The 12,582-nt window shown below is 37.3% G+C and overlaps 1 protein-coding gene across 1 annotated transcript in view; it reads left to right on the forward strand.

Annotated features, from left to right (window-relative positions):
- Window positions 1-5,034, forward strand: part of GPM6A (glycoprotein M6A) — a 135,522-nt gene extending 130,488 nt beyond the window's left edge. The window contains exon 7 of the mRNA XM_009330692.1: window positions 4,286-5,034. Within this exon, the coding sequence (XP_009328967.1) occupies window positions 4,286-4,438 (153 nt within the window). The 3' untranslated portion in view covers window positions 4,439-5,034. The remainder of the gene's footprint in view (window positions 1-4,285) is intronic.
- Window positions 5,035-12,582: the final 7,548 nt, after the last annotated feature.

Consider the following 12,582-nt stretch of genomic DNA (forward strand, 5'->3'; position numbering starts at 1 on the left):
AGTTTGTTTTGAAAATTTATCATACTTAGACTTCAGCCAGAGATGAAAAAAGCCTGATAGAATTATTTATGTGGTCGATGCTCTTTGTGAGTCTTGAGCACAGAAAAAATAGCCAGGAGTAATTTGTATTTTGAGTAATAATTTGGACTATGTATGATTCTGAACATTAGTGTTCTTTCTTATGACTGAATGGATAATAAATGGATACAGAAATAATCATTGAAGTAATACATACTAGTTTTACTGATTTCAATGTTGCATCAGATAGAAACAGAAGACATGAAGTTGTTTAAATGTAAACTCTACCCTCCCAAAGGGTTGATTGTAAGGCTAGTAAGCATCCTGCCTGTGCTGTTTTCCCAAAACCGCTACAGCAAAACTGAATTATGAGATAGTTTCCCTTCTCAAAAGTTACCATGTGAGCAGTACTCTTCTGCCTGAACTTTCACAGAAGTTATGTCCTGTAAGATGGAGATGCAACCAATTCTCCTGAAACAAGAACAGGGGAAATGTATAAGTTGTCTAGTTTCTCTCCCTCGGTAGGATTGTGTTCTTCTGCAGGATATTAGATGCATGTAAAGGGAGAAAAAAAGTTATTTAGACTTCTGCCCTGCTAAGTTAATGATGTGTCCCCAAAGGAAAACAAAACGAAAACAAAACCAAAACCCTTCCTAGCCTAGATGCAATTCTACAGTTTTGAAAGATTGAAGCATACTTTCACCTTATGAAGAAATCTAAGCAGGATGTTTCACAGAGTATGGAAAGACCCTGTGCTGTCTTGCGTATGTCTGTAATTGAAACATCCTGAGGCAGACTGTGGAAGCTGCCCTGCTTCAATTTGAATAAGCCTTGACAGAGCCCCACTGGCTTCAGGCTATTCAGGTCACGGAAGTGTGAAATGCAATTAGACAGCCACTTAGAGATGAGCCCCTTAGTGTGTTATCTAGGAACTTGGTGGTAAACAAAAAAACAAATGTGGTGGGACTGTTAAACATATATATCATTATATAACATGGGTACGTATTTGAGATTATATTCATTATATAAGCTAAAGTAGTTGCGTCCAGGAAAGTCATCCTACTTACAGCGAACGTGAACTCCAAGAGTTTTCAACAGTTATGCCAGAAGTTTGGTTCTCTAACTTTTTAAGGAAGGGATGGGTGAAGAATGGGAGTTTAATGAAGGTCGGCCTGTGGCCAATGTGCCTTCAGAATAGTTTGTCTATTTTTTTAGCAGAAGAAAAATGCCAAGTGAAACTGCAAGACATTAGGTTTAAATTTGTCTCTCACTGGGTCGTTACCAAATATTTTGTGAGGATAAGAAATGTGCCTACATGGTGCCATTTTCATCACGTATTCTTCAGTTGCAAGGTTTTCTGGCAGATGTGTTTTAAAAGGTCAGGAAGATGTGAGTACGCTACTCAGACACCCCCCACTTCTAGGATTCTCATGTCTACAATCTGTTCAAGGTTCAGACTGTATTTAATTGAAATCTTACCCTCAAAGGACCAGCACTGGTGTTTTCATTGGATGCAAATTGTAATTGTCTGAGATGACAGAATTATTAGGATTACCAGCCTGCTACCTTTGATTTTTCTCAAGAGTTTTACTGTGGAGGTAATTTAAGGCATTTTATTCAGCAGAATAGGGATTCAGCATTAGTGTCTCTCATTTGATCTAGAAATGCCTGATCCAGAGATTACTCATGGTGAAAGCTTTTTGAACAGCTGAGTAAGATACAAGGTGTTTCTTTTCCTGTGTGCTACATTATGACCAGAACGTGTCCCAGAGTAACACAGTACCTGCTGCCATCTCCAGCACTTGCACTATCATCACAGGTTGTGCTGCTAGTATTGTACTATAGATGTTAAGAAAGTCCTAAAGATATGTAGAAATACTACTACCTGTACTCTTTTTTCCTAGAGTAAAGATTCTCAGAACACTTCCTCCTACTTTATGGCTCCTCAACTAAGACTGTATTCCTCAAATAGGGATTAACTGGGTGAAAGCTTGCCGTAAACCACCAGGACAAAAAAGACACTGAAAATATTTGAAGGGTTTCAGAATGCTTTCCTTGATCTTAATTATCCAGTTTAAGAAATGTACATTAGCCTGCCCTAATCAGCAACAATTGCCAGCAAACATTTGTGGAAAAAGCCAACATTGGCACTTCCAAAAAAGAAAGAACACACTAAATTGGTTCTGCTCATTTAGTATCTATCTAAGATACTCATATATCTACAACAGTCCAATATGAGCAGGAGAATTTGCATAATCTCAAGGGTTTTTTTTTAAGATTACTCTATTCCATTTTCCACTAATTGAATCCTAGTTTAGTTTCTCGATTTCTTAGGAGGGGTGGAATCTTTTTGATTTCAGGAAATTATCTGTGGCCTCTGGGGCAGTTGATTAACATAAATATAAGAGATGCTCTCATCAGAAACTATCTGAAAGCCTGCTAGGGGAGGAATAAATGTCCAGAGAGTCCTAGAATAAACCAGTTGAATACCATTACTGAACATTTTTATTTTCTGGCTGAAGACAGAGCCAACAGAGCACGTCCTAAGGTGACAGGGGGACAAGTTTTCAGAAGGTCAGAGGCTCCTTGCAAGCAGACCCGGCAGACTGAAGGTAGGACATTTGAGGCCCACCTTCAAAAGGAAAGCTTTCAAAGTCTGCAAATGTCCTGAAAGGCAGCTGAAGTGGAGAGCAGTTCGTTGTTCTAATAGGCAGCCGAAGATGGCCACAAGTGTGAAGACTAAGCAAACTAATTCCAAAAGGCACTGAATGCAGATAGCATGTGACTGCCCCTGAAGGAGGAGTGTCAAATAAAGTATTTTTGGCAGCAGTTCTTTGGAGGCCTCAGCTTCATTCCTTGTATTGGCATTGTGTTAAAATTTATCACTTGTTTGATCATTCATTGCCACCGTTCAGAAGATTGGACATCTACCAGTTGTTACGCTCAGTTACTGGCAGCCATACCATGTCATTCTTATAAACTACTAAACTCCATCTCAAAGGCAATTAGGGTGTTTTACATCCTCTATTTATAACGGAAAACATTTGCAGAATGTAGTTTTTCTACTGGTAAGATATCGTTCACTGACTTTCAGATTAAATTTATTCAAAGTCACATGAAAAACATTTGTTCATGTGACAATATTGCCAAAATCCTTTAAGTGGTGTTCAATCCTCAGATGTAGTCATAGAAATTCTGTCCTCCCCATTTTCTAACATAAATAAAGCAAGCTCTTTGGGAGTATATCATCATAACTCGTCCAGTGATTTGTATTGGCTGCAAGCGAGTGAGGTCCAATCTCCGATACCCACCAATAAGCTGCGTAATAATCACAGGCTGTGGGTTTTTTTCCCCTTCTTTTCAGATAATTTTTTATTTTGTTTTTGGATGGAATGCTTGGAAAACTCTTAATTTTGTTTTTTTAAAAAAATAAATAAATGTATTTTTACATATGCAAAAATTTACATGGAACATGAACATTGTTTCTGCTCCGTTCAAGATGTATACAGAAGTTGTCTTTTAAAATCGTACAAATCACGGTTTTTGTTTTCTATGCATTTTAAAGAATTACATAAATAAATTGTGGTATAACTAATAAAACAATGAAATAAAATTACTGAATTAAGTGGTGACAGATGTGTGCCCTTTTAAGACCTCAAGTTTATTTGTAACTATATTTTGTCACATTTTGCCTAGCTGAACATATTTTTCAATTTTTGACAGATTTTTCCCAAATCAGCTGGTTTTGACAAAATAGCTAGAGTTGTAGATGAAAGAAAGAAATCATGGCTAAACGGAAAGCTAATGCTAACTTTAACAAGAAAGAAAAAGCAAATCTTTTCGTAATTACATTAGATGTGTCTATGGCATTTTTCTGTCTTAAGCAACTACTTTAACAAATAGTGATTCAATGGGGAAAAGTCTACAAGAAATAACCAGAAGGTATTTTTCTACATAGATTTGCAGACTGGCTGGAATAGCGAAGCAGGGATGATTTGCCGATTTTTCAGTTCTTTTTGTTTTTTTTTTATAGCCATTGCTACCAACTGCTAGTCACGGTAACAGTAACAGCTGTGAGCTGAGTAATCTGAGGATTAATGAAGCTCAAGCTTGAACTTCACATCGTATTGCTGTACTACTTCTTGACTTAACAGCGCGTAGTTCCGTCTGGTGAAAACCCAGTCTCTATCCTATAGCTTTCAAGTTTGAACTTGCTCTATTCTGACTAGCTCCGTTGGTTCCTAACTCCGTGTTACCTCTCTTACAGGTCCATTATCTCATGGTCTTGTCTGCAAACTGGGCCTATGTGAAAGATGCTTGCAGAATGCAAAAATATGAGGATATTAAATCAAAGGAGGAACAAGAGCTTCATGATATTCATTCCACTCGCTCTAAAGAGCGGCTCAACGCTTACACATAAAAGAAACCCTGTTTTACTTTCTAACATGTGAATGCTTTGTTGTTTAACAAAATGCCATCCAACCATTTTAAAAACAATTGAAAGTGCTTCTCACAAAAGATAGTTTGGGTGACTTACCTATCACCCGTGTACAATTCTTGGTTGTCTAGCACTTGGTTTCTTAATTAGTTCTTACTTTGTGTGACCATTCTCTACCACAAAGCTCCTAAATAGCCTTTCCTGAATCCTTTTAAGCTAATTAGTTCTACTAGATCAAGGATACTAAACTATTGTCAAATACAAATCTGTGTTTGATTTTTTTAATCACTTTGTATGTGTTATGCATAACACCTTTTGCATTGTTTCTTATATGTTTTTGGAAAAAAAGTAGCTTTTTATACTTTTTAGTTTTGAGTTCAATAACTACTTTAACTACAGGTATACTTCAAAGGGACCATTGTACATGATGTACAATATATAAAGAAAACACTCTGATGACTTTCCTTTATATTTGGAAAACTTGCCAGATGGACCCTGATCAACTTGAATGAAGGTCCTAAGAACGTTTTAAACAATCAAAGGTGCAATTTCTAAATTTGTAATAGTGGGTAAAAAAAAAAAGAAAAAAAAAAAGAGAAAAAATAAAAAAAGAAAAAAAATTAAAAAGTGCTTCTTATCTTTGTTAACATTGTATTATTATTGATGTTTTTAAAGAATATTCTCTTGTTCCAAGTTCCATGGGTGATAATTCCTGTTTGTATTGTGAGCATGCAGACCGTGGTGCTAACAATGCATGGCCACTTGCCTTTTGAAGGAATTCAATACCACGGCTACCTGTTAAAGAATTATGGTATATAGACAATTGTTAATTAAGTGATATAGTTATCCATAGTTTTTTACAGAATGATCTCTCTTTAATTCAATGATGGTTATGCTAAATTGGAGCTGTTCATGTGATGATGTAAGAAATTACTGCTTAGCTAGCTACATTTATGAAAGTAATATATCAAAAATACAGTGACCGTAGGAGTCAGATGTCTTTTTACCTGCTTTAAAAATTTAAATGGATTGCACCTGTCTGAGCTGTAAAAGATATATTAAAGGAGACTTCCATAAATGTTATAGCTTGGCTCCTAGCTTTCCTACACATATTGGTTTACCTGTATTACGTTAAAGTAAGGTGAAAGACCACTACAGAGCTTATTATTTGAAAGTGTAGTAATATATTTGAACCTTTATTTTGATAGGAAAATGTTATCAGAAAGATAGGTCATCTTAATTTGAAAGAATTCCCTGTATCAAAAACAAAACAAAAAACCCTATTTAAGAAAAGTCAGTATTATTGGACCAAATTTGGTGGATTTTTTTTTTGCCTATTTCTAATGCTACAAGAATGCTGTAAAGTGTCTCTTAAAGTGATGTAGCCTGACAAGACATTTTTGTCAGTGTTAAAAATCTTAGGTAGTTTTGTGCACTTATTGGACCATTGTGAATTCTCTCTCAGTGTAAGTGCATTTCTAATAAAATTTCTTGAGTAAAACTCTTCTTTGTACTATTACTAGTCATGCATCATCAGTAATTTTTAACAATTCTTGTAGTAAGTAGAGGGTAATACTATAGTTATTTGTGGCATGATAATGCATTAAGTAGTATTAGTTGATTGAATTTTTTTCTTTTAATTTTCTTTTGCTCGTTTTGGGGGTTTTTTGGTTGTGTTTTTGATTTGGGGTTTTGGTTTTTTGTTTGTTTTTTTTTTTTACACTTAGGCTGTCCTACGGGGTCAACAGTTTTCTGATAATGTGCAGTACCGGTATTACAGTTCTGCAAAAAGTATTAAGAACCTCTTTTGGATTCTATATTGTAGTGTTTCAGTTTTGTGTCTTAAAACGTTTGTGCTGATTTTTAAAACTATGTCTTTTAAACTCATGTAATGATGTTAATGCTTTTGGCTCTTCTCTGGTATTAGAGTTTGTATTTTCACAAAGAATGCTTTGTAGCAGGCATTACAATTAATCTGTTTTGTACATAAATGTGCCAACAGCTTGATGGTGGCGTTTTTGAAATGTAGAACAAAGTGCTTGCAAAAATGTAATAAACACACTTGTGTACTTTGTGTACTTATTAATTGTTCGTGTTGCGTAGTTTTTTCTTTGCCTATACTGGACAAATCATTGTAACCAGAAATGAAAGAAGCTTCTTCCTTCCTTCTGTTGTCCTTGCTGTTAGAGGACTGTTCTCAGTATTATGCATTTTTTTGTACAACCTACTTTTAGATGTTCAAGGAGATAGCTCCTTTAGCAACAATTACAGTGAACAAAGAGTAAAATTTAAAAAATAATAATCTAGAGATGTTATATTAATTATAGAATATGTCTTTGTCAAATCTGTGACAAAAAATTCTTATTTCGATGAATAATTAAAAAAAAAAAAATCCAAACTCTAAAGAGTGATATTCTTATCTCCTTTCATGACATAATTTCCTCTGGCCTGTACCTTTACAAATTAAACAGAGGTAAAAGTACAGCGTGCAGCCTTCCCATGGTTAGAAATTGTGCCTCAGTTTTGGGTAGTTTGTTCCACTGAATTAAAACTCCCGGTCATTCCCCATGCACAGATTACTTCAAATATGTCTTTTAATCAGCATTTAGTATCAGAAATGATATATCCTAAGAATAAGAAAGTAAAATAATTTCTAAGAGCAGAATTTCATAGTCGAGCAAGAGCAAGGTAACATGAGCTACCTACTCATTATATTTTTAACATATCAATCAAGAGAACAACTGGGCAAGATTCACATTACTGTGGTGTCATTTGGAAAAAGCTCAACAGAAGCTGGTCTGACGTCAGTTTGCATATTGCTGAGGATACCGGTACCTGGATGTTACGGTAGCTAGTACTTTAAAACCTTGATGACAATACTACATTACTTATGTGCATGTAAAATAATTTAAATGGTTAAGAGAAATCTATAGCTGTGCCAATTAACATATCACTAAGGAAAATTAATTAAAATACTATTCCACAATGTGTTTGTTTCTCAGTTAGCTAGCTGTTATATAGCTCTTTGTGTGCTCTTGATGAGAACACATGCCATAATGGCAAACAATTTTTCATCAGCAGCACAAGCCAAGGGAGTAGAGGAGCTTCCCACAGCACAGCACATCAGTCATAACTGATTCATTTCAAAGTCTGCACATATTTGGTTTATTGCAGATTCTTCTCTGTTGACAGCCTAAGCTGATTTATCCTGAGGTAGGCTGCATAGATCTTGATTTCTATAGACTCTTCCGTGCTTAGTCGAAACCTGTGACTATTGTGCTTTTCAGAAACAAGAAAACCATTTGTAGATCAATCCGTTTGGTGCAGTTTTTTGCTGCACAAAAGGGTGTAGTTCCATGAAAATTCAAATTTAAAAAGTTTCCAGCCCTACATCCTCAGTTTTGCATTTTCTTCACAGTTTACTACGCCCCATCAATAGTGCTAATGGCATATTACAAAACAGATACAAAAATTGCTTGAGTTAGAAATCCTTCCCACCCGTTTTCCCCTACCCACATCACCTCATTTTTTTTCACAAGGTTATTTTATCCCTCAGCAGGATCGTATCAGCGTTTCTGTTTTCAGCACAACCACACCAACCGTTTAATCAGCATGATTTAGTGAAGCGCACTGCAGACATGGTGATGAGTGTCCACAGCAGGGGTGGAGAGGAAGGGAATTTTTAAGCCAGCCTCATTCCTGAGGCCAATGTATCATAATTGTTGGGTGGTATAGATAAAAGCAGGAGGCACTGAAATGATTTGCTAATTTCATGTTTCTAAATAGTTAATGATATTTTTTTTTTGGTCACAGGAGCTAAAATAAAACGAGGATTTCTACTATAATTGGAAATATATCTATAAACTCATTGGTTTTAATAATATATGAAATTATTGATCTTGACTTAGTGCAGGTATTTAAATTGTAATATGTATGCATTGATCATAAGTATTTGTTGAACATGACCATGGTTGCAGTTCACCTTCAGTTGCTATAGTAGATTTTAGGACAGAACATTCCTGTACTGTACTTTCTATAATAATCAATGGCAAAAGTTTGTAGAGTTCTTTCCATCGTTAAGATCTGATGCATTTTTCAATTATTCAGCTCTGGGTTACTACAAGTATTAACATAGCTGGTTTTTGAAGAACGCAGCTCAATTCAGCGAAGCCATAGAAGAGCAGACTGTAATGCATTTCAACCCAGGAGGGGAAAAGTGGTGTTTATACACGCTTGCTCTTAAAAAAAAGCAGCATTTTATTTCCAGTAGGTTGCACAGAAACCCTGCAAATAGATATTGTTAGGCAGAAAACTAATTTATGTCTCCAGGTGGTATCATATTTCAGCACTGCCTCCATTTTGGGTAAATATCAACTGAAGAGAACAAGCTCAAAGCACTCAGTATATTTAACAGCTCTTTCTGTCCCACGTGAATTTTTCTGACTTGTATTTTTTACAAGGGAGGAACTCCAGCAGTTTCTGAATTTTGAGATTGTCAACTATCGTTTCTTGTTCTTTCAGATATCTTTGGAGGATCCCAGCACTTCAGAGAGTTACTCCTATATTTAACTGTTATTAGCTATGATGGCAACTGGTAAGTGATTCTGCTGGTACAGTGGGAGAGCTGGTTACTAGTAGAGAAGTGGATTATCTTCAGTTTACAGTAGTCTGACCATCAGCCAGGAGACTTGCAGCTATTCTGCAGGGAGAAATTTGTCCTGAGAGAATGGTTCTGCCCACGTTGTACAAGCTGCTGTGGACTCCTTCCCCATGTCAAGTGGAGCCTGGCCAGATAAATGTCAGCCCCAGGGAAGATCATTTTAGTTGCTCTTTGAATCGGCAGTTCTGATCTGCCTGCTTTTCTTTTGCATTGCTGAACTTCCCGTGGCTGAAAGGGATGATTTGGGGGCAGGTAAATCTCCTCTAGAAGTGGTGAGGCAATGTCAAACAGATAAATGTCAGCCCCAGGGAAGATCATTTTAGTTGCTCTTTGAATCGGCAGTTCTGATCTGCCTGCTTTTCTTTTGCATTGCTGAACTTCCCGTGGCTGAAAGGGATGATTTGGGGGCAGGTAAATCTCTAGAAGTGGTGAGGCAATGTCAAACAGAAGCTCTTTTCACAGCAGCTGCCACAGCTATAGCAATAACATGGCAACAATTGAAATTTTGCCACTATATCCCAATCATACTAAAAAAAAGACTTGAAAAAATTAGCAAGAGGCTTGCACGGATATCCTATGGTTCTGCCTGTTGAGTTACTCAAGCCAGAAATGCTGCGTAGGCCAGAAGAGTGATGATAAGAGCTGGTTTTCCAAAGTGTCTAAATGTTTTTTCTTCTCAGCTGTCCAGGAAAAATGATACTTATCCATGAATCTCTTTCCTACAGTTAACAGAGAATATTTTGGTCTCTGAGACTATAAGTCCTGCATTTTTTTAAAGAGGTTTACTCACCTGTATTTCTTCTTAAGGATAAATATTAATTTAAGAACAAATCTTATCGGGGGACAATAAGATATCCTTAACAAGTTCATGTTCCAGTTAAAACATGCAAATAAATTCCTGGAATTTTATAATTCAGCCAGTTTAGTTTGCATGTACAATCACACCCTCACAAGTTCTGTCTTTTGGAATAATAAACTAAATCACATGGTTAGACACAGAAGCAAATCGTCAGGTTCATCAGCTGGCTGGTTTGAGCTGATTAAACAGACAAACCTTTCTCGAGAAGGCAGTGTTGAACCCCTCATATCGATGCCATCTTTTGAAACATGAAATAACATGTTAGGCAGGAATACCTCATTAAGGTATTTAATTCATGTCTGTGTTGTCCTTTCATGATTTGTTTTTTCTCCTTGACATGCTCTTCCTTGTGCCGTAGTATAAGTGGAACTGAAGCAACATAAAACTTGCTGCTACTGAGAAGGGGAGATCTCACCAATGCGACTGAGTAGTGTACCACATGGCTGGGAACAGGGATGAGGACAGTGAAAAAGAGCTAGACAGGGGCAAGGAAATCTAAGATTTTCCCTTCCTAGTAAGCCCTAGCTGCAAGCTAATAAGCTAGGTTCAGGACCTGTACCTCAATTAAATAATTATATACAGGTATGCCTCATAGGACTCATGGGCTCAAGGAGCAGTGAGAGTTTCTGACAAGGTACAAAGGGCAAATACTGCCTGGAAGACACTGATTTTGGGCAGTCCGAAGCCACGTTTCTCCTTAAAGGAGCAGATGGCCGAGAGAAACCTGTAGCTGCAAGTGACCTTTAATTGTCGCAGTACGACCACGTCACTGGTGGTCTGGCCATGTGTTCTCGGTTTCCCTTCGCAGCATGAGTAACATGATGGCAGAGCAGATGTGTCACATATGTGGCTGCATGGAACAATCAGGTAGAATTTGTGTCATTTAAAGCCTCTCAGGGGATGATGGAGAAGAGGACCGCCGCTGCAGATGTACTCCTGGCCCCACTGAAGCAAGGTTGTATTTCACTAGCAGAAGAGAAGGAAGTCAGGATTTGAGGTTGAGCAGTCTGGAAAATCTGGTGTTTGTATCATTTGCTTAAAATCAACTGAGACATGTTAGGATTTTTTGCAATGTAATAGTTAAAGTTAAGTGATTGCATTTCTCATATCTTTTAAATATACACACACATGCATACAATCTATAGTCTGATAAAATAGATTTTTTTTTAATATACAGTTAATCAGTGCTCTGTTGTCTGAAATTGTACTATTCCAGTTACAGAAGAAGAGTCAGCTGAGATTCTCCAGACTTTTATAGTATTCTGATGTCCTGCGGGCCTGTAAGCCCATTATCTTTATTCAACAGGGTTTTTTTTAGAATCTACAGTAAAAAATACAATTAATAGGTACCTGGATAAATCAAATACACTTGAGAAGACACAGCATGACTTTTATAAATGGAATTCTATTAACAAACCTACTGGAGTCCTTCGAGGGTGTCAGCAGCCATGTGGTTATCAGCAGTCTCTTTCATTTCCAATTTTTTTAGACATCCAAAAGGCTTTTGACATAGTTTTCTTGTCAAAGTATTTTAAGACTACTCAGCCATAGGCAAGTCCTTGTACGGGTAAATAATTGGTTAACAGATAATAAATAAGACAGTTCTTACACTGGAAGAAGGTCATTTTGGACTCTGGGTTCTAGACTAACTCATCTTCGAGGATGGTTGGTCCTGATACTGTACGGACACCTCCATCACTCTCAGAGATTCTGGTCATTTCTGTGTTTTACGAGGATGGTTGTTTTGGACTTCTCTGTCTTTTGGGGCACACAGCTCTCTTCCTCATTCCTAGTTTGAATTCATCTTATCTTAGTCATTCTTGACCCAGGTGAAAATGTTTCTGCTGTAGGTGGTGAGCAGCAACCAGTTTCCTCAGAAGAGCTGCCGCTTCTACTGCCCAATACTTCTCTTCAGTTAGTTGGCCTCCTCTATACTGAACACACCCATATGCATCCCCTCCTCCTTAGAAGTTTGTAACAGCTCTATAGTCAGAGAATAAACCTCCACGCTACACTAATATTAATGTCACCCTTAAAGGAAAATAGGAAATTCAATGATCAGGTGAACTTTTTTTCTAACAGGAAATGGCATTTGTTTTACTCTACCATATTAATCAGATACTTGTGCAACCGATAAGGTAATCTGTGGAAATAATAACAGTTTAGACTCTTCTTTAGGAGCCTATTCATAATAGCCTATGTTTTGACTTCTGCTAATAGCAGGCCTCTGGGCCTTCATGGTGTTATTTTTTCCCCCCTTCAGATCTTCCAAACAACCTGACAGAAATGTTAAACATAATAGTACTTGGGCTTTCTCCCAGATTTTAATGTGTGTAAGTATGTGCGTGAGCAGATTTCTTTTTGCAATGTCTTTCTTTAATGAGCTAAATACTGTTCTTCCCCTCCCTGTACAGTCTCTGGAGTGTAACCTCAGGTGCTGTAACTTCATGCTTGCTTTCCCCTAACCGTTTTCCTGGTAGCCCCCTTCACCAACACGTCTCTGCCCCCAGGCAGACCATTGCTGGGCCCAGCTTCCACCTTCACCTCAGCAGGCGGCTGAGAATGGTGTTGGGATTAATCCTACCTGACTCCCAGCAAACGTGAAGC

The sequence above is a fragment of the Pygoscelis adeliae genome, unplaced genomic scaffold (assembly GCF_000699105.1).
Source record: "Pygoscelis adeliae isolate BGI_AS28 unplaced genomic scaffold, ASM69910v1 Scaffold167, whole genome shotgun sequence".
In the NCBI taxonomy this organism is placed as follows: Eukaryota; Metazoa; Chordata; class Aves; order Sphenisciformes; family Spheniscidae; genus Pygoscelis; species Pygoscelis adeliae.